This window comes from Chiloscyllium plagiosum, chromosome 6, assembly GCF_004010195.1.
Source record: "Chiloscyllium plagiosum isolate BGI_BamShark_2017 chromosome 6, ASM401019v2, whole genome shotgun sequence".
In the NCBI taxonomy this organism is placed as follows: Eukaryota; Metazoa; Chordata; class Chondrichthyes; order Orectolobiformes; family Hemiscylliidae; genus Chiloscyllium; species Chiloscyllium plagiosum.
In genome coordinates, this window is record NC_057715.1 from 48,867,838 (window position 1) to 48,888,556 (window position 20,719).

The following is a 20,719-nucleotide window of genomic DNA, read 5'->3' on the forward strand; positions in this document are numbered from 1 at the left end:
TCTCTCAAAATTACAGCCAGGTTATGTGTCTTCAGGAATGTTCTTTGCCTTCTCCCATCGAGTCTTCTGTCTGGAATGCTTCTTCCAATTCTTCTGTCAAGTACACCATCTTCCGTCGTTGGTACCATTTTTTTTAGATGATGCTTTCTCTAACACATCGATAACTGTGAGAGCTAATTTCTTAAGGGCTGAGGGTTTTGAGCTCTGGCAGATGACAGCTCTGGGATCAAAACACCTCAACCCTTTGAGAAAAGAAGTTATCCTCACTTCTTTCTTAAATTAGTAACACTTAATTCTAAGACTATGCTGTCTAGTCCGAGACTCTCCCATGAAACATCTCTCTGTATTTAACCTGTGAAGTCCCTTCAGACTCTGTGGTTCTGCATCGTCGAGACTTCAGTAACTACTTTGCCCAGTGGGTTTGCTATTCAGTGCATTTTCATTATCCATTCCCTCATATTTGTTACTTCAATGTAACAAATCACTTTCAAGAATGCGGTACTGAAAAGGAGAAGCAGGAAAATTGATGTTTTGGGCAATAGCTCTTCATCAGGAATGAGGCTTGGGATGTTCCATCTGTCCATCTTCCTTCCCACCTATCTGCACCACCCTCCCCTCCACCCCACCTCCATCCACCTATTGCACTCTCAAGTTACCTTCCCCCCCTCAGCCCCACCCCCCCCTCCCATTTATCTCTCCACCCCTGAGGCTCCCAGCCTCATTATTTCTCCCATCTCTTGTTTACCTTTTTTCACCTTGAAACAGTTTCAAATTCAGAGTTCAAATTAGATAAACAAAGTTTAGATGATTTACATGTATTGGGGAAAAAAAAATCATAGCTTCTCACAGCACAGAAAGTCCTATTTTAATCTCTTTTCCATTTGTTCTTGAAGCTGTGATGGCTTTTATTGTAACAGTTATGGAACCTGTTTGTGCATCTACTCCAATTTTCACTAGGGGCCTCTTTAGTGTTACTGGTAGAAAGAGACTTGCGCAGGTATGTGACCTCTTAGTGTTGGAGGATCCTTCACCTGTTCCTTTTACCACTGTGCTTGCCCAATTTTAATTAATTATGGGCAAGAAAGTGGTGTTGATGCTGCGATGGGATCAGCCATGATTGTATTAAAAAGCAGAGCAGGCTATAGGGGCTGAAGTATCTATTCCTGCTCCTGTTTCTTATGTCTTCGGTGATAGTGTACATTGCATTACAAAGAACAACACAGAACAGCAGTAAGGCCCTTTGGCCCTCCAAGCCTGTGCCGACACATCTTGCCCTTTCACACTAAAACTGTCTTCGCTTACGGGATCTGTATCCCTCTATTCCCTCCTTATTCATTTATTAGTCCAGGTGTCTCTTGAATGCTGCTATTGCGTATGCTTCCACCATTTCCTCTGGCAATGTGCTCCAGGCGCTCATTTTAACTCATATCTAACAAATAAACTGTTGAGTCGACTCTTAATAAATGATCATATTTATTTATTTACACAAAGTGTTAAACTAATCAACTACCTTGATGATCATATACCACCACAATAGATCTTGGCCTTGATCTATGTGGCGATGATCATCTGGTTGTCTTCTCCTGCTAGTCCTAGGGGTGTCTTCTCTTCATAGTGGTTGGTTTTGAGTTACCGCCCCAAGAGTGGTGTTGCAGGAATTCTTATATACTTAGAAGTCTTCACAGCCTTTTGGGAGGGGCTTCAATGTCTGCCAATAGATCAATTTGGGTATTGAGCCCTGATCAGTCGGACCCAACCAGGTGGGTGACATGCCAATGGTAGGGTGGTCCTTGAGCATCCATTCCTGGAGGTGTTAGCATACGTAGGTCAGGTAGCCCTCTTCAAACAAGGATGTGAGGTGCCATTGTGTCTGGTAAACAATTTGATGTTTCCAATTGTTTGAGGATGACATTTCGGTCGATTCTATTTAATTTCAATTCAAGTGTGTATTGTATCGTCTGCAGCTGCTGGGTCATTTGTATACTGTCTGTCTGCAGCTGCAGCCTGTTTGGGTTCTGCAGCATGTTTATTCCAGAGTCTTTGAGCATAGTCACCTTAGGTCGAGGTTTGTCTCAATTTTTTAGTATGCCTCATTTACAATACAGCCTTGATTATCCAAACATTGATTATCCGAACAAGACTTCGAGGACCCGGTGCTTGGGTAAACTGTGTTATCTGAACATTCGATTATCCAAACAAAATACTCCCTGTCTTTGTCGTTCGGATAATCGAGGTCGTCCTGTCCTGTCCATTTTTCAAGAATCCATCATTTTGAGCTGCCCATCTGACCATAGTCCCTCCTCTTGATCCTGAACGTGAAGCTTGATGGATCACAGACCAGTTTCTGTGCGATGACTACATGATCATCCAGGCTTAAGCAAAGCACAGCATAGAATTAAAGAGCTAAATTCTTGCAGTTAGCATATGTGAAAACCACACTTAACTAAGATCAAGCAAACATCATCAAACTATATCTAAATGGAATATCAAAATTCGGACTTAACAGCTAATTAAGCAAATGTGGTTAATTAACATAAATAAGACATTGGAGAAAACGAACAAATTAAAAAAAAATCATAAAAAATCAATGAAATGTTCAAAAACTGGAGCGAACAATGATCAGGTAAGGATTGCTGAATACAAATGAACTAATAATCCAGAGAATATTTTATACAAACAATAGGATTGAACATCTTACACAAGCAGCATGATAAACAAATATTAACTAGGCTAAATCAAATTTACAATGTCGCTATAGCATTTAAGAAACTCATGGAGACGCTGAATTCAGTGAGGTCTCCAGGTTTAGTCTTTGTGATGGTTCACTTTTCCACCAGACAAAGTTGACAATGAGGATGATGAGGTATACCAGGGTAACCTGGATTAACAACACAAACAGATGTGACACAAGCCAGACCCAGGGATAGATTTGTATAATCGAGCCCCAGTCCCAGAAATTCTCCCAGGGCACCACTGCCCAAGTTCCAATCTCTTTTCTGGGCCGTTTGCTAAGCATCCTAACTCAGGGCACTCATTCTTTAAGAATCCCCACCAATCACCTGTGGATTTTACGCTTAGGTAACAATCATCTGAAGTCCCATTTGTTTTCTTGTATGCTGGTTGTTGCATCTAAACACTATACTTTTATTGGAGTGTATCTATAACACACTATCCTCACATTCGCCTGTGTCTGGTGGGCCAAACCGTAACTACCCTGGCTATATATATCCTGGTCTTGTGTTTCTTGTGTGTTGTTTCTGGTGATGATGATGATCCCAATGAAATAGATCTTGATTATGTTCCAAGTGGTCATGGTTGTCCTGGGAATATATCAAAGTTGGCTCTGCTGTTACCTTTGGCTAATACCTGAATAGTTTAGAACAGGTGTAGTGCATACACCCAACCCTCCCCCACTTTTTTTTGTTAAAGAATAGGAACCCCATATCAAATGTTAATTCAGGCTTAGATACCTGGTAAGTTCCAACCTCGGTTTCTAGTGATAGGAGTTTGTAATTTTAAATGGCATGACTGTGGAGTGGTCTGAAAAGACTGAAATGTGGTGTTCACGAATGACCAATGAATTAAGTATGAAGATGAGACTGCTGTTGTGACCAGGGAGCAGAAACTGATATGGAGGTTATATTCAATGAACAATGCTAGGAAAGCCAAAGAATTGTTATCTGGTTAATCCCATCGGCATGTACAGGAATAAGAGTTGGTCCCACTGGAACTACGGACACATGTGAATTGCATGTGAGTTCAGACCATCAGAAACAGTTGCACCTTGCCTTGGGTGGCTGTCAGGACCTACTTCATCACCTGGATTAATGCGTTAGTGTATCTATTAAATAGACATCAGTCTGTCATGAATCCTTGGTCCCTGCGGGTATGACTATATTCTATCCTCCCGGTCCCCATTGTCCATGTCCTGTCATTCCCTCTAGTGGTGACGCCTTGAATGTTGGACATTACTATTACATTAAATGCAAAACTTGCGCCCACACCTCCCCCCTTACTTCCCTCCAAAGCCCCAAGGGATCCTTCCATATCCGCCACAAATTCACCTGCACCTCCACACACATAATTTACTGCATCCTTTGCACCCGATGTGGCCTCCTCTATATTGGGAAGACAGGCTGCTTACTTGCGGAACGTTTCAGAGAACACCTCTGGGACACCTGGACCAACCAACCCAACCACCCTGTGGCTCAACACTTCAACTCCCCCTCCCACTCCACCAAGGACATGCAGGTCCTTGGACTTGTCCATCGCCAGACGGTTGGAGGAAGAGCGCCTCATCTTCCGTCTAGGAACCCTCCAACCACAAGGGATGAACTCGGATTTCTCCAGTTTTATCACCCTCACCTTGACCTCCTTCCACCTATCGCATTTTCAATGCCCCTCCCCCAAGTCCCTCCTCCCTACCTTTTATCTTAGCCTGCTGGACACACTTTCCTCATTCCTGAAGAAGGGCACATGCCCGAAACATCGATTCTCCTGCTCCTTGGATGCTGCCTGGCCAGCTGCGCTTTTCCAGCAACACATTTTCAGCTCATTACTATTCGATGGTTTGGTTCAGTCTACTTTTCTCTGGTCTGTACTAATCTTTTAGTATTGTCACATATCCATATTGTGGAAACTCCATCGAGGGTCTTGAGTCATAAGAACTTGGGGTTTTTTGATTTCCTTGTCTATTGGGAGTTCTGTCACATCTAGATTGTTGAGAATGTGTAACACATTCATGCTGTTAGTCATACCGAGTTGTTCTAATTTGTTAGAGAGTCTTCCATTAAATCAATTGAGAGTATGGGTCAGCTACTGTCCACGACATTAGATTACTTACAGCGTGGAAACAGGCCCTTCGGCCCAACAAGTCCACACCGCCCCACCGAAGCGCAACCCACCCATACCCCTACATTTACCCCTTACCTAACACTACGGGCAATTTAGCATGGCCAATTCACCTGACCTGCACATCTTTGGACTGTGGGAGGAAACCAGAGCACCCAGAGGAAACCCACGCAGACACGGGGAGAACGTGCAAACTCCACACAGTCAGTCGCCTGAGGCGGGAATTGAACCCGAGTCTCTGGCGCTGTGAGGCAGCAGTGCTAACCACTGTGCCACTGTGCCGCCCTCTAACATGGACCAGAGCCTGCTGAATTGGGTCTTCTAATGGAAACTGGTGACTTCCTGTATCACCCATCAGTCAGGTGGTCCCTATGGCTGCGAGTGCAGCCGTGCATGGACTCTACATTTTTGCGCGTAGTGTCGTGTGCACCACAGTGGGAGCACTGTGCCCCTCTATCTCTCCCTGTGGCTGTGTAAGGTAGAACTGGGTTCCTTTGATAAGAGGTTCCCCCCCCCCACCAATTCCTTCATTCCTCCTTACCGGACCCTGGTCCCTGGTTGGAGGTTACGAAAGAAAATCAATTTCCCTCCTTTCTCTGTTTTACTCTTGTATAGTCCATGGGCTTCTTTGTCTCACACCTGGAACATTCTCCTGAGAACATTGTGGCTTGACTCTGTGGCATTGAAGTTTACACATGCCTTCCTGCTCACTTCAGTGGCATGGGAAATTAACGTCCTTGCCCACTTAGCCGAGTCAGCTTTGGATAACTGAGCCCTGTTTAAATCTCTGTGGACTCCTGAAAAGTACATCCATAAGTGACCCGCAAAGGCAGTTGGGTGTTTTTTTTCCCTATACTTGTTTAATCCGTCTATGGGGTTACCTTTCTTGTACCCAATTGCCTTTAGGATCACCTTTTTTGTCTCGGCTTTGTTCCCCTCCATTTAGCAGGGCTGGATTTGCAGACTGCACTGACTGGCTCGGGTAAATAACAATGTGTTTTACCTCCTCTCTTTTCACCCAATCCATGTAAAACCTTTTGTTGCTTGACCCTTTCAAAGAACACAAATGGATCAGCCACTCAGAGTTTGGAACCTTCTTAGTTATTTCCGCTAATTGTGGCACCGTTAACAGACTGGTGTATGATACCACTGGGACATTGGTGTCCCCAATTTATCTTTCAGTGGTAATCTGGTTCATTGTGATAGGAGGTGTCCCCAGGGGCGCTGAAGGAGTTGACTCCTCTGGGAAGGGTGGGGGCGAACTCCGATATTCCATGCACATGGCATACTGCTACGCGCCTTCCCTGAGCTTATCCCACACCCATTTTTTTGTCCTTCTCATTCCTCTTTAACTTCCCCATATGCACACACTATTCTGTTGTGGATTGAGAGTTTGGCTTTTAATTTCTCAATCTCATGCAGGCATTTAGTGTGGGCTGAGGCTGCTGGTTTCTTCTCCCTATCTACCTTTACTGTTGCTTGTAAATCTGCACATGTATTTCTCAATTTCTGCACTTCCTTCTCAGTGACCTATTTTGTGTGCTGGATGTCTTGGTATGTTTTCTCACACTGGGTTTGCCCCATGTGTAGTAGATTTGCTTGATTTCTTGAGGGTCTTGAACTGCGTTTTTCACTTTTAACTCCATGATTTCTCTTTTTGCATCCTCTACTTCTTTACAGACTGTTTTCAACTCCTACTTTGTCCCTAACAATTGTCCCAGACAGCACATCATTGCTGTGACCTTTTCAAGCTTGGAAGCTCGCTTCCCTTGAATTTTCCTAAAAATCATCCCGATATTTTGTCCTAAGGATCCTGGTCCCATTTTATCATTACTAAAAACGTTCTGCCCATTTGGGCCACTTTATCTTACTGATGTATTGCCTTAGCCTTCCTTCTCACATGTGAGAATCTTCCACTCCGGCACCTTTTTCTGCCAGTCTCGATTAACTAAGGGGTTTAATGGTGGATCGGCTTTCTCTATGATCCAGTCCTAATTCCACTGAATCTCTACTGAATTCTGGTGTTTTACCTCACCTATCCCACTAAGGATCCCACACACACATACAAAGGAAACAGTCATTTGCACGATCAGGAGTAACCACCTGCTGGATTTATCTTGTAAAAAACAGTTCATTTTGGACCTTTCTGTTCCCTTTGCTTTACTTGAATTTCTGGCCTTCACCTGGGACAGCTGTCCTCTTAACCAGCTCAGGCAAAATCTCAAGGAATAATAGGTCCCATGGGTTTTGTATTCGGAATGACAGTCAAGGTCCCATCTGGACTCCAAGTTTGTTGCGCATCCCACACAGTGTACTTTAATTCTCATGTCAAACAATGATACTGCGAGTTGTCACAGTTTATTACTTAATAGTAAGAAACAAGAATATTTATTTATTTAACACAATATTATAATAACAAAATACAATACAAGCTAACAATCACATTATAAATCTAATCAACTATCTCGCGCTTTAACGTAACTCTGGATGATCATATACCACCACACTGGATCTCGACCTTGAGCACGTGGTGATGATTGTGAGGTCGTCTTCTCATGCGGGTCTCAGGGCTACCTACTCTTCACAGTGATTGGTCTCAAATTACCACCCCTGAGGGTGCTGTTGGGGCGATTCTTATACTTGGAAGTTTTCACATCCTTTTGGGAGGGTCTTCGATGTCTTAAAACCCAGATCGATCCGACCCAACCAGCTGGTGATATGTGGGTGGTTGGGTGGTGCGTGAGCATCTGTTCCTGGTGGTGTTAGGCACACATAGGTCAGTTAACCCTCCCCAAATAAGAGTATGAGGTGCCCCCGTATTTGGTAAACGGCTCAATATTTCCGAATGTCTGAGGGTGGCACTCAGGTCGATTCTATTCAATTCCAATTCAAGTGTGTATTGTACTATCAGCAGCTGCTGGATAATTTGCATACTGTCTGTCTGTAGCTGTAGCCTTTCTGGATTCTGCAGCATGCTTATTCCAGAATCAAGAGCGTAACCTCTTTTGGTCAAGGCTTGTCTCAAGCATGCCTCATTTGTTGTCCATTTTTCATAAATCCATCACTTTGAGCGGTCATCCAGCGCCACTTGTAAACCTTTTCTGTACCATGTTTGAAGCATCCACATCCTTCTGGTAGTATGATGACCAGAACTGTATGCAATATTCTAAGTGTAGCCTATTAAAGTTCTATAAAACTACAGCATAACGTGTCTATTCTTTTACTGAATGTCCCTTCCAGTGAATGTAAGCGTACCATTGGCCTTTTTTACTACTTTATTTAGCCGCTCTGCCACCTTCAGTGATCTGTGGACCTGCATACCAATACTCCTAAGGATTTCCTGATGAAGGGCTTATGCCTGAAACGTTGATTCTCTTGCTATTCCTGATGAAGGGCTTATGCCCGAAACATCGATTCTCCTGTTCTTTGCATGCTGCATGACCTGTTGTGCTTTTCCAGCATTACACTCTCGACTCCTAAGGGTTCCGCCATTCGCTGTATAATTTCCATCTGTCATGACCTTCCAAAATGCATCACCTCACATTTGTCTGGAATAAACTCCATCTGCCAGTTTTCTGTCCATGTCTCCAACTGATCTATATCCTGCTGTATCCTCTGACAATCCTCCTCACTATTCGCAACTCCACCAATCTTTGTATTGTCCACAAACGTATAATTAGATTGGCTACATTTTCCTCCAAATTATTTATGTAGGTTACTAACAGCAGAGATCCCAGCACAGATACCGTTGGAACATCACTAGTCACAGACCTCATTCCAAAAAGCATCCTTCTGCTGCAACTCTCTGTCACCTATGTCTAAGCCAGTTCAGTATTCATCTTTCCAGCTCAGTTCTAATACCATGTGACTTCACTTTTTGTACCAGTCTGCCACGAGGGACCACCTTGTCAGAGTCTTTACTGAAGCCCATGTAGACAACAACCACTGCTTTTCCTTCACCAATCATTTTTATCAAAAATCTCAGTCAAGTTAGTGAGGCATGACCTCCCCACACAAAACCATGCTATCTATCACTAATACATCCATTGCTTCTAAATGCATATAGATCTTGTCCCTGAGAATCTTTTCAATAATATCTCCATCACTGATGTGAGACTCATAGGCCTGTAATTTCCTGGATTATCCCTGCTAGAGAGCTGAGTGAGAAAGGTCAACAGTGTTCCATCACCAGTTGGTAACTCTGGGAATTGCACTGTCCCAGAAAGTTCAAAGTCACCTAGCCTCTTTTTCAAAATACTAGTCACAAGTGCCTGCTGTTTGCAGATTTCTGCCTAACCCCTTTTCTGTTGCAGTGGTTACTCAGATCCCATCTATATTTCAATCAATGACAAGGAACCCCTGTGTATTGAATCCTGTCAGGATTTGTGGTGTGCCTTTCTGGAGTGTGGGTGGAGAGGCTTCATAATGAATAATATGGTCTCCCACACCACTATATTGGAGCGAGCATATTCCCTCGCTTCCTGGGGAATTGGTATAGGTCAGAACAGCCTTTAGGTTGTGAGCTTGATAACTTAATTTAGGTTATAAGCTCCCTGCTGACTCCCCTGTCTAATCCTCAACACTTAGATCCGTATCTCCATTCTCTCTCATTCTCTTCTACTTGATCGAGACATTTATTAACATGATGACGATTTAGAAAGTTGGACTCATCAGTCTCTTGCCCTCCATGCTTACAAAGTCAATACACCAGTAACAACAATTAATTAAGAACCCATGCAAGAGAGGCAATGCTACAAAATTCACTTTTGGAAGACCCCAATTTCCCAACGCTTGCATTAACTGTATCTGTCAGTTTATTACCTGTTTACTGAACTCATCTGACTCCCCTTGCATCCTATTCCACAGTTCATTGTCCGACCTCATTGTAATATTTCCAAGTTTACTAACAATGTCCTTCAACTATATCAATCATATAGATTTTAACTAACTGAAGTGACAACACTAACCCTTGCTGCACCCCATTACTTAAAGTTGAAATCCTGGAACACTGACAGCATTGTGGGTGTCCATACATCATATGAACTGTAAAACAAAGTCAAGAACTGCAGTTGCTGGAAATCTGAAACAAAAATAGAAATTGGTGGAGAAACCCAGCAGGTTGGCAGCATCTTTGGACAGAAAGTAAAATCAGCATGTCAGGTCTGTTCGAATGAAGAGTCTGACTCTGCTTTCTCTCTACAGGTGTTGCCAGAGCTGCTAATTTTCTGCAGCAGTTTCTGTTTTTAATAAAAGGACTGTAATGGTTAAAAATGGAAGATCTCGAGAACAGTTAACTATCATATCCTGTGAAAAAGCATTTTAAAAATAATCCTGCTGTCTTGAAACAGCCCTATTCTTCCCCATTCGATGGTAAATGAACAGAAAGCAATGATTCGTAGTAAATGTATTTCCCCAAACTCCATCAGCCCTTATCTTGATGGTAGGGTATTTGACGATAGTAATGCCATTTAATGTTAAGGGAATGTAGTTAGGTACTGTTGTTGGGAATGACTGTTGCCTGCCCTTTTAAGTGGAAAATAACAAATATACCAGTTATTTGCGAAACTATTTGCCTGATAAATCTGTTAGAATTCTTTGAGAAGGTTATGAGCATGGACTGGTTGGACCGAAGGATCTGTTTCTATGCTGTAGGACAGCCATTGGACGTAGTCACGCAGCATGGAAACAGACCCTTCGGTCCAACCAGTCCATGCTGAACATAATCCCAAACTAAACTAGTCAAACTGCTTGCTCCTGGCCCAAATCCATCCAAACCTTTCCTATTCAGATACCTATCCAAATGTCTTTTAAATGTTGTAATTGTACCCACATCCATCATTTGCTCGGGAAGCTCATTCCAGATGCAAACTACCCTCTGTGTAAAAAAATTTCCCCCATGTCTTTTTAAAATCTCTATCCTCTCACCTTAAAAATGTGCTCCTTAGTCTTGAAATCCTCCAGAGAAAAAAGAGCTACCATTAACTCCACCTATATCTCCCATTATTTTTATAAACTTCTATCAAGTTGCTTCTCAATCTCCTATGCTCCAGTGAAAAAGTCCCAGCCTATCTAACCTTTCTTTATATCTCAAATCTTCCAGATCAGTTTGGATTTCCAGAAAGTGTCACACAGGAAGCTGCTAAGTAAAAGTGTTAGGGGCAAGATGCTGACATGGATAGAGGATTGGCTGATTGACACAAGACAGAGAGTAGGGATAAAGGGATCATTGAGTTAGACACCAAGAAAATAGAGCTTTGGTCCAACTTATCAGTACCGACCAGACTTAGTCCCATGTGCCAGCGTTTGGCCCATATTGCTCTTCCCCTTCCTGTTCATGTGACCATCCAGATGTCTTTTAAATGTTGTAACTATAGTCACCTCCATCACTTCCTATGGCAGCTCATTCCATACACACACCAACCTCTGTGAACAAGTTACCCCTCAGGTCCTTCTTTAATCATTCCTCTCTCACCGTAAGCCTATGCCCTTCTGTATAAGAAGCAAATGAGGAATTCAAGTCAGTTAAATTTGTAAGTGTAATCAATAATATATTTGATAAAAATACTTTGGCAATTGTAATGGACTGCTGTAACTGTTTGATTTTACCTGTGTATCTGTATTGGAACAAGAAGTTCCAGTTTGTTTAGAAATGTGTCTGTAAGTTTTGAAAACGCAAATATTGTTTGTCTTGTTTCTTTCAACTGGATAAGCACTGCAATGCAACTGCCCTTTTTCCTGTTCGTGTAATTGCTTTCTTGATGATCTTTTATCTAGTAAACTTGAAAATGACTACTGCTGCCCGACCGACGTTTGAACCAGCTAGAGGAGGAAAGGGAAAAGGTGAAGGAGATCTCAGTCAACTTTCAAAACAGTATTCAAGTCGGGACCTTCCTTCACATACTAAAATCAAATACAGGTTAGAATATATTATTTTGTTTTAAGGAGTGTGGAAAGTTGTACAGTTTGAATGAAGTGCTGTTTCCATTTCTGGTAACTTATCAGATTTTTTAAAAAAAGGTTGAGTACTTAAAGTTGTAAAATAATTTGATAGGATAGAAATGGAAAATTTGCTCCCTTTGGTTGTACTCGGAGATGGAACTACTATGGACAAGGCTAGATCACCTCAAAACATTTCAAGACAGTATGCCTAACTTTGCTAGTTATTTTAAATAGATGTAATGCGGATATTCCAGGAGAGATGCAGCTGGTCAAAACCCTTAGTTATAAACACAAACATAAGAGAACAGAATACTGAATAAATTAACCTATCCGAAAACCCAACAGATCATCCCAACTTAATGATGCTCTTCCAAATACTTGTAACAATCCCATTAAACACCCTTTGGCACAAAAAGTAAAATCAAATCTAGGTTCATACAAGAGAGAAGTCAGAAAGAGGAGGAGGATCAGCATGGAACTGCTTCTTTGGGTCCAGCAGCTTCCCAATTGCCTGACTGCCTTCAATGAATAGATAGACCAGACCAGACAAAAGCTCAGCTGGGAGAACTGGTCACTTCCCTTTCATTTTACCAGTTTTTTTTTAAAACTTAAAAGCCTTTTTTCTGAGGCAGTATCTGTTAGCTATAATCAATTAGACATAAATGCCATCCAAGCCCAGATTTCTTTTTTGAACCTGTGATTTTATGATCTTCTGAAAAACAAAATCAAGAACAACATAACCTTGTTCAAGAAGCAGCATCATCACACCTCCTTCCTTAACAAAACATGAACCATCAATGTCCAAAAATGGCTTCATTTTAAAACCCCTTAATTTTAAACTGTTAGCACTGTATAGAACACACGTACATTACATTAGCTATAAACATGCAATCATGAACGACTGCACTCTATTTCAGTCTGTTTTATTCCTGCCACCAAACACCTCTGTTTCTCATTCAATCTCAATAATGCGTCAGCAGTCACGTTTTCTCGTCCTGCCACGTACACAATTTTCAAATTGAATGGTTGTAACAGCATGCTTCATCTAAACAGACTGGCATTTTTTTTCTTTAATTTCTCCACAAACTTCAATGGGTTATGGTCAGTGTAAATGATTTGTCTCAGATATGCTACTGGTAATATAAATGTTGAAATGTAACGCCAAAACAGACTGGCATTTTTTTTCTTTAATTTCTCCACAAACTTCAATGGGTTATGGTCAGTGTAAATGATTGTCTCAGATATGCTACTGGTAATATAAATGTTGAAATGTAACGCCAACACCAAACTCAAAGTCTCCTCAACTGTCAAATATTTCTGCTCAACTGTCAAATGTTCAGTTCCTTGGAGAGTTACCTGATAGGTCTTTCTATCTTTTCATCGCACTCACAGCAGTTGCATCTATTTGCCTTAAATGGCTTCGCGTAATTAGGTGTGGCTAATACTGGGTTAGTGGTTAACACAGATTTCAGGCTGTCAAATGCCTTCTGTCAGTCCGCTGTCCACTGAAACGTCTTGCCTTTCCTTAACAATTTGGTGAGTGGAGCAGCCACACTGCTAAAATATGGAATGAATTTTCGATAAAATCCTTTCAATCCCAGGAACCATAACATTACTTTTTTTTGTCAATGGTATGGGAAACTCCCCAATTATCTTTGTTTTTGCATCCTGTGAGGCCATTTGTTCATGTCAAATAACATGGCCCAGGAAGGCAACTTGGGCTTTGGCAAATTCACTTTTGGCCACGTTTATCCCCAAACTTGCCTTCAAACTCGATCGAACAAGTCTGATAATTATTGCAAATGTTCCTTCCATGTATGACCTAAAATCACCAGGTCATCAATAAATATAACATAGTTGCACAATCTGGCAATTACTTTATTGGTTAGTCTCTGAAATGTGGCTGGCACATTTTTCATGCCAAATGGCATTACTTTAAACCGATACAGTGGATTCGGTGTTAGCAAGCCAAAATTGCCTTCGTTCTTTCTGACAAAGGTACTTACCAGTATCCTCTGAGCAAGTCCAACTTAGAAATACAAGTTGCTTATTCCATCACTTCTTGTAACTGAATTGACTTTGCAATAGTCCACACACAACTGTTAGGTACCATGTGGTTTTGGCATCATTGCTATGGATGAGCTCCAGACACGGTAACTCACTTCAATTGTGTCTTCTTGGAGCATGCATTCAATCTCCTTTTGAACCTTTGCCAACTTTAGAGGGGTATGTCAATAAGGATGTTGCTTAATCGGAACAGCATCTCCTGTATCTCCATCATGCGTAATTAGGTTAGTACTTTCCAGCTGATTTCCATGGGATAGTAATAAGTCTTTGAGATCATTTTGATTTTCCTCTGGTAGGTAACTCAATAATTTATCCCAATTTTTGACAACTTTCTCATTGTTTATTTTAATTTAAGGAATCCTCTGAACTTGTTTCTTCCATCTGTGTCGTAACCAGTAATACTCCTCCTCTTGCTTTCCTTCCCTGTCAAAAATACCTTTTGAGTATATTCACATGACACACTCTGTGAGATTTCTTTTTGTCTGGAGTCCTTATCAAATAGTTCACCTTACTCAATTTCCTTTCAACTTAGAGTCATAGAGATGTACAGCACAGAAACAGACCCTTCGGTCCAACTCACCCATGCTGACCAGATATCCCAACCCAATCTAGTCTCACGTGCCAGAACCTGGCTCATATTCCTCCAAATCCTTCCTATTCATATACCCATCCAAATGCCTTTTAAATGTTGCAATTGTACTAGCCTCCACCACTTCCTCTGGCAGCTCATTCCATACACATACCACTCTGTGTGTGAAAAAGTTGCCCCTTAGGTCTCTTTTATAATTTTCGCCTCTCACCCTAAACCTATGTCCTCTAGTTCTGGACTCCCCTACCCCAGGGAAAAGACTTTGTCTATTTGTTTTATTCATGCCCCTCATGATTTTATAAACCTCTATAAGATCACCCCTCAGGCTCCAATGCTCCAGGGAAAACAGCCATAGCCTATTCAGCCTCTCCCTATAGCTCAAATCCTCCAACCCTGGCAACATTCTGAGTGGCACGGTGACACAGTCGTTAGCACTGCTGCCTCACAGCGTCAAGACCTGGGTTCAATTCCCGCCTCAGGCAATTGTCTGTGTGGACTTTGCACATTCTCCCCGTGTCTGCATGGGTTTCCTCCGGGTGCTCCGGTTTCCTCCCACAATCCAAAAATGTGCAGGTTAGGTGCTAAATTACCCGTAGTGTTAGGTGAAGGGGTAAATGTAGGGAATGGGTGGGTTGCTCTTCAGAGGGTCGGTGTGGACTTGTTGGGCCGAAGGGCCTGTTTCCACACTATAAGTAATCTTAAAAAAATACTTTTCTGAACCCTTTCAAGTTTCACAACATCTTTCCAACAAGAAGGAGACCAGAATTGCACGCAATATATTCCAACAACGGCCTCACCAATGTCCTGTTCAGCCGCAACGTGACCTCCAAACTCCTGTACTCACTACTCTGACCAATAAAGGAAAGCATACCAAATGCTTTCTTCACTATCCTATCTACCTGAAACTCCACTTTCAAGGAACTATGAACCTGCACTGCAAGGTCAGCAACACTCTCTAGGACTCCCATTAAGTGTGTAAGTCCTGCTAAGATTTGCTTTCCCAAAATGCAGCATCTCGCATTTATCTGATTTAAACTCCAACTGCCACTTCTCAGCCCATTGGTCCATCTGATCAAGGTCCCATTGTAATCTGAGGTAACCTTCTGCGCTGCCCACTAAACCTCCAATTTTGGTGTCATCTGCAAACTTACTAACTATACCTCTTATGCTCACATCCAAATCATTTATATAAATGATAAAAAGTAGTGGACCCAGCACCGATCCTTGTGGCACTCCACTGGTCACAGGCCTGCAGTCTGAAAAACAACCCTCCACCATCACCCTCCTGTTTTCTACCTTTGAGCCAGTTCTGTATCCAAATGGCAAATTCTCCCTGTATTGGGGAACTTTGTCGAACGCTTTACTGAGGTCCATCTACTGCTCTGCCCTTAATCCTCTTTGTTATTTCTTTAAAAAACTCAGTCAAGTTTGTGAGACATGATTTCCCACACACAAAGCCATGTTGACCATCCCTAATAAGTCCTTGCCTTTCCAAATACATGTATATCCTGTCCCTCAGGATTCCCACCACCAATGTCAGGCTCACTAGTCTATAGTTCCCTATTAGCTCATTTCTTAAACAGTGGGCACCACATTAGCCAACCTCCAGTCTTCCGGCACCTCACCTGTGACTATCGATGATACAATATCTCAGAAAGAGGCCCAACAATCACTTCCCTAGCTTCCCACAGAGTTCTAGGGTACCCTAGAACTAAATGTTTTAGTCTAAATGTTTTAAAGAATAGTTTTAAGGCTATAGACTTTCTCACGTAGGCAGCACTCCTACCTGGGAACCGGCTACATCATTAGTAAGGACAAATTGTATTCCTGGAGCTGAGTGTTTGTTCAGTACTCCCACCACAACTTCTCCACTCTTCACTAGACACTCTAACTTCACTTTCCATAACTGAGTGCTTCTTGTCTCAGTGTGAATTCCTGTAACTCGTAACTTCTCTGACAGTAGTCCTTCAGAAGTACATATCTTTTCATCTTGCAACTTCACAGATTTGAGTGGATTCTGTATCTCTTAGTATTGTAACCTCTGTATCTGCTGCTCCTGGCCTATGCAAATAAACTTTACCTTTGCAGATATATGGTTTAAGAAGATCTGGCACTTCCTCCTTAACCAACCTCCAACCAGCTGGAATACTGTGGTGCAGCTTCCTAGCCTCCACTGTGCTTTCCGTTACCACTCCAACAAAATTCCGTGGCTTCTTCTGTTTTCCTACATGTGGCTTCCCAGTGCTTTTCTTAACCCGCCAACACTGTGATTTAATTGGCCTACTTTATTGCAGTGAAAGCTTCTTAACTTCTCTTTCCACTTCAAGGGTTTCCTTTTTACCTGTCGTAAGTTTTCCTTCTGTTATTCGCCAAGATCTACTTTTCCCTTTCCACGTGAGGATTTCTCTTTTCCCCAATTTCTATCCCTCACGGATTGAGATTGATTTTGGAAGCCAAATTTTGATTTAGGGACCAACTCATAATCATTAGCCATTTCAGCTGCCAATCTTGCTGTTTTGACTCTCTCCTCTTCCACATGACTTCTCACTACTTCAGAATGTGAATTTTTGAACTCTTGTCTAATTGCCAATTTCTGAATTTCAAACACCCTCTCTTTCTTTCTTTCCTCACTCTCTCCTCTCTCCCTTCCTCCCTCTACCCTCACCTCCCCCACTTCTCTCTCTGTCTCTCCTTTCTCTGTTTTTGTTCTGCTAAAATGATTCATTCTTTTTCTTTCCTCTGCTTGTAATCATAATTCAAACTTTCATTTCTGTTGCCCTTTCCTTGTGTTTTGCCTGTAAATCAAGCTGCTTCATTTTCAATTGAATATTAGCCATCTCTAAAGATTCTGAAGTCATCACCATCAAATGTAAATGCTCAGCAATTGCTATAATTATCTTTCTTGGTGACTGAAAGAGCCATTGCTATCCCAAGCACTATTTAGATCAACTGAATTGAGCACCCAGAACAAAAAACACTAACACCTATCACTTGCTGCCTTTGAGTCCAACAATCCTAATCCCAAATTGGAACTATAGAACAAAGAGCCCCCAATCTATTATGGATCAGGCCAGATCCCCTCAAAACATTTCAAGAAAGTAACCCAGACCCTAACTTTGCTTGATATTTTAAGCAAGTGCAACGCGGAAATTCCAGGAGAGATGCAACTGATCAAACCCCTTAGTTATAAACAAAACAATTTATTTACAAGATTACTGAATGAAACACAAACAAGAGAGAACAGAATACAGAATAGCTTAATCTATCTGAAAGCCCAACAGATACTTGCAACAATCCCCTTAAACACCCCTTGGCACAAAAGGTAAAATCAAACACAGTTTCTTACAGGACAGAAGTCAGAAAGAGAGGGGGATCAGCATGAACCTGCTTCTTTGGGTCTAGCAGCTTCCCAACTGCCTGACCAGACCAGAGAAGAGTTGAGCTGGGAGAACTGGTCATTTCCCTTTCATTGTGCAAGTTTTTTTCTCTCTTAAAAGCCTTTTGCCTCAGGCAGTATCTGTTAGCTATAATCAAATTGGACCTAAAACCCTTTCAAGTCCAGACTTTTCGGAACCTGTGTTCTGTGTTTTTACAACTTCCTGGCAAAACCCAAGGACAACATAACTTTGTTAAAGGAGCAGCATCATCACAGGAGCCTATAACCATTTGCTGTGCCCATTCAGTAGCAAAAATAAGGCGTGCTTTTTCTGGTACATTCAGCTGCGGATGTTTAGACAAATAGAATTTTAAGGATAGAGAGAGCTTTTTATTAGGTAAAAAGATTATCAAGGGGTTTGAAATAAAAGTGGGTGAATGGTATTGTGGTACACATGATCTAATTAAATGGTCATCTTCCAACTCCAACTTTGCCTGCTCCTCCTCTTCCTACTCCCTCACCTGTGATTGTCTGCAGGGCATGTAGTGGTGGTTAATTGATGAAAAAAAGCCTTGGGTGATTTAGTGATAGGGAGAAAAACACATTCAGTTGTCTGTAACAGCACTACTAATTAAATGGTCCTGGGTTCAAGTCCCACCTACTGCAGGATGTCTAATATCATTCCTGATTAACTTGATTAGAAGATTCAGGTGCATAGTCATTTATCCGAAATGCTCAAGACCAGCTGGTTTTTGGAATTCAGAATTTTTCAAATTTCAGAATAAGTGACAGTTTGATGAATTTTTAAAAATCTTACCGGAAGAACAGACTCAGTCAGTAAAATGGGACTCGAGAGAGAATTGAGGCCTGCCAGTGTTGGGCCATGCCCCCACATGTCACATCTGAGTGACACGTATTGAGTGGTTATGGACTTGGGTTAACTGTCTGCATGCCAAATAACCTTTGTTAATGAGAAAAAAAACTTCACAAAAAAACTTTTGGATTTTGGAGCTTTCTGGATTTCAGATAAAGGATTGTCTACCTGCATCTAATTAAATGGGCTCAGGAACTGACTCCTGTTTCTCCTTTCCTCACCGTTAGCAAAATCGTACTTTTTGCAGTTATGAAAATCAGGGAATTTTTTTAATGTCACTGATTAAGATATTCCTTTTACATTACTTATTTATATTTTCCCTCCTCGTTCCCTTTTGTAGAATAAATACATCAACTATTTTCACTGTATAGGTGTTGATGTAACTACTATCATTAGACTTTTTCCAGTTCCATTTTGAGCTAGCCACTGCAAACAGCTCGCATGTGACTGACCTCATAATAAATCTTTTGAGAATCGACGTTTCGGGCATAAGCCCATCCTGTTCCCTGGATGCTGCGCTTTTCCAGCAACACATTTTCAGCTCTGATCTCCAGCATCTGCAGTCCTTACTTTCTCCTCATAATAAACCTTTGCCAGTTCCAACTTGGATTTACCATTATATGGTGTGCTAATTCCAGTTAGTTCATGACAGATCTGGTTGGTTGAAATTGATATACTGAATTCAAATTGCTCTGGCAGTGCTGCTGTATGGATAACTATTAGCCTCAATATAATTTTTAAAATAATTTGTTTTGAACTTGAAGTAAAATTAAAAACAAAATGCTGCAAATAATATAAGTATTTGTACAACTTGTTTATAGGCAACCAACCCAGGATGTCCCTGAAGAGCTGCGCAGTCGTGACTTCCGCAGGGAACTGGAGGAGAGAGAACGAGTGGCAATACGTGAGAAGAATAGGGACCGGCCACCCAGAGGTATACAGTGTTTCTTTCCAAAATTAGGAGTTGCATTGATGTTTAAATTTGTTTTCTGAAAAATATTAAACTAACATCTGATATTTGTAACCAACTGCAGTAGTGTCAAATCATTTCTCCTTGAACTTTAAATTGAACAGTTTGCAATCAATTTTCCTGCTTGGCAATCTTCTCTCTTGCATTATTGGGGCTTTGGAATTGAAGAAATGAATAATTTTTAACAGTTGTTGAAGAGTATTTAGCTTTTAGCTGCAATCTTGGCATGATGTCACAAGGACAAGATAACCAAAGCCTTTCATGGGAATTCCTAGAGGCCTACTTTTCAACCCAGAATGTCATCAACAAGCATGTAGAAATAGATGCCATATACAACTACTACAGAGTAAAACTGGAAATGACACAACCCATCTTAACAGACCGAATCATATAAATATCAAGTTGAGTAGAATGACAACGCTTCACAGAAGTCGCATGGATGATGTTACAGCATGATGACGAGACATTTGCATGCCAACCTGCTAGCTCAGTGACCACATCAACAACCGCAAGATGTCACAAACCTAGTATTACTTGTGTTTTTATTCTTGTGAAACAATCCTCAACATTTATATTTCCATTTTACATCAGAACCTAACTGAAGTGTGAATTTCCTCAGTGGATTGGCATGACGGTAGGAAGCTCAGAGGAACAGAAGGATCTTGTGATGCTAGTCTTGAAGGTGGTTCGGCTGGTTGATGGGTTAGTTAAGAAGGCATATGGAGCTGTTGTATTTATCACTCGATGCGTAGATTTTAAGAGCAAGGAAGTTATGTTGGACTATACAGAACTTTGGTTAGGCCACAACTGGAGTACTGTATGCAGTTCTTGTCACCACACTATAGGGAGGATGTGAATGCATTGGATGGGTGCAGAGCATTAAGATGTCATCTGAGATGGTTATGAAGAGAAGCTGGATTAGTGTTGTTTTCTTTGGAGCAGAGAATGTTGAGGGGGCTCCTAATTGAGATTTATAGAATTATGAGGAGCAGAGGCAGGGTGGGTAGAAAGCAACTGTTATCCTTAGTCAAAAGGTGAAGAACAAGGGGGTAC

The 20,719-nt window shown here is 41.6% G+C and overlaps 1 protein-coding gene across 1 annotated transcript in view; it reads left to right on the plus strand.

Moving 5' to 3' along the window:
- Positions 1-20,719, plus strand: part of cwc15 (CWC15 spliceosome associated protein homolog) — a 93,359-nt gene that overhangs the window by 1,136 nt on the left and 71,504 nt on the right. Inside the window, exons 2-3 of the mRNA XM_043691483.1 lie at positions 11,626-11,767; positions 19,518-19,630. Coding sequence (XP_043547418.1) covers positions 11,637-11,767; positions 19,518-19,630 — 244 coding nt within the window. The 5' untranslated portion in view covers positions 11,626-11,636. The remainder of the gene's footprint in view (positions 1-11,625; positions 11,768-19,517; positions 19,631-20,719) is intronic.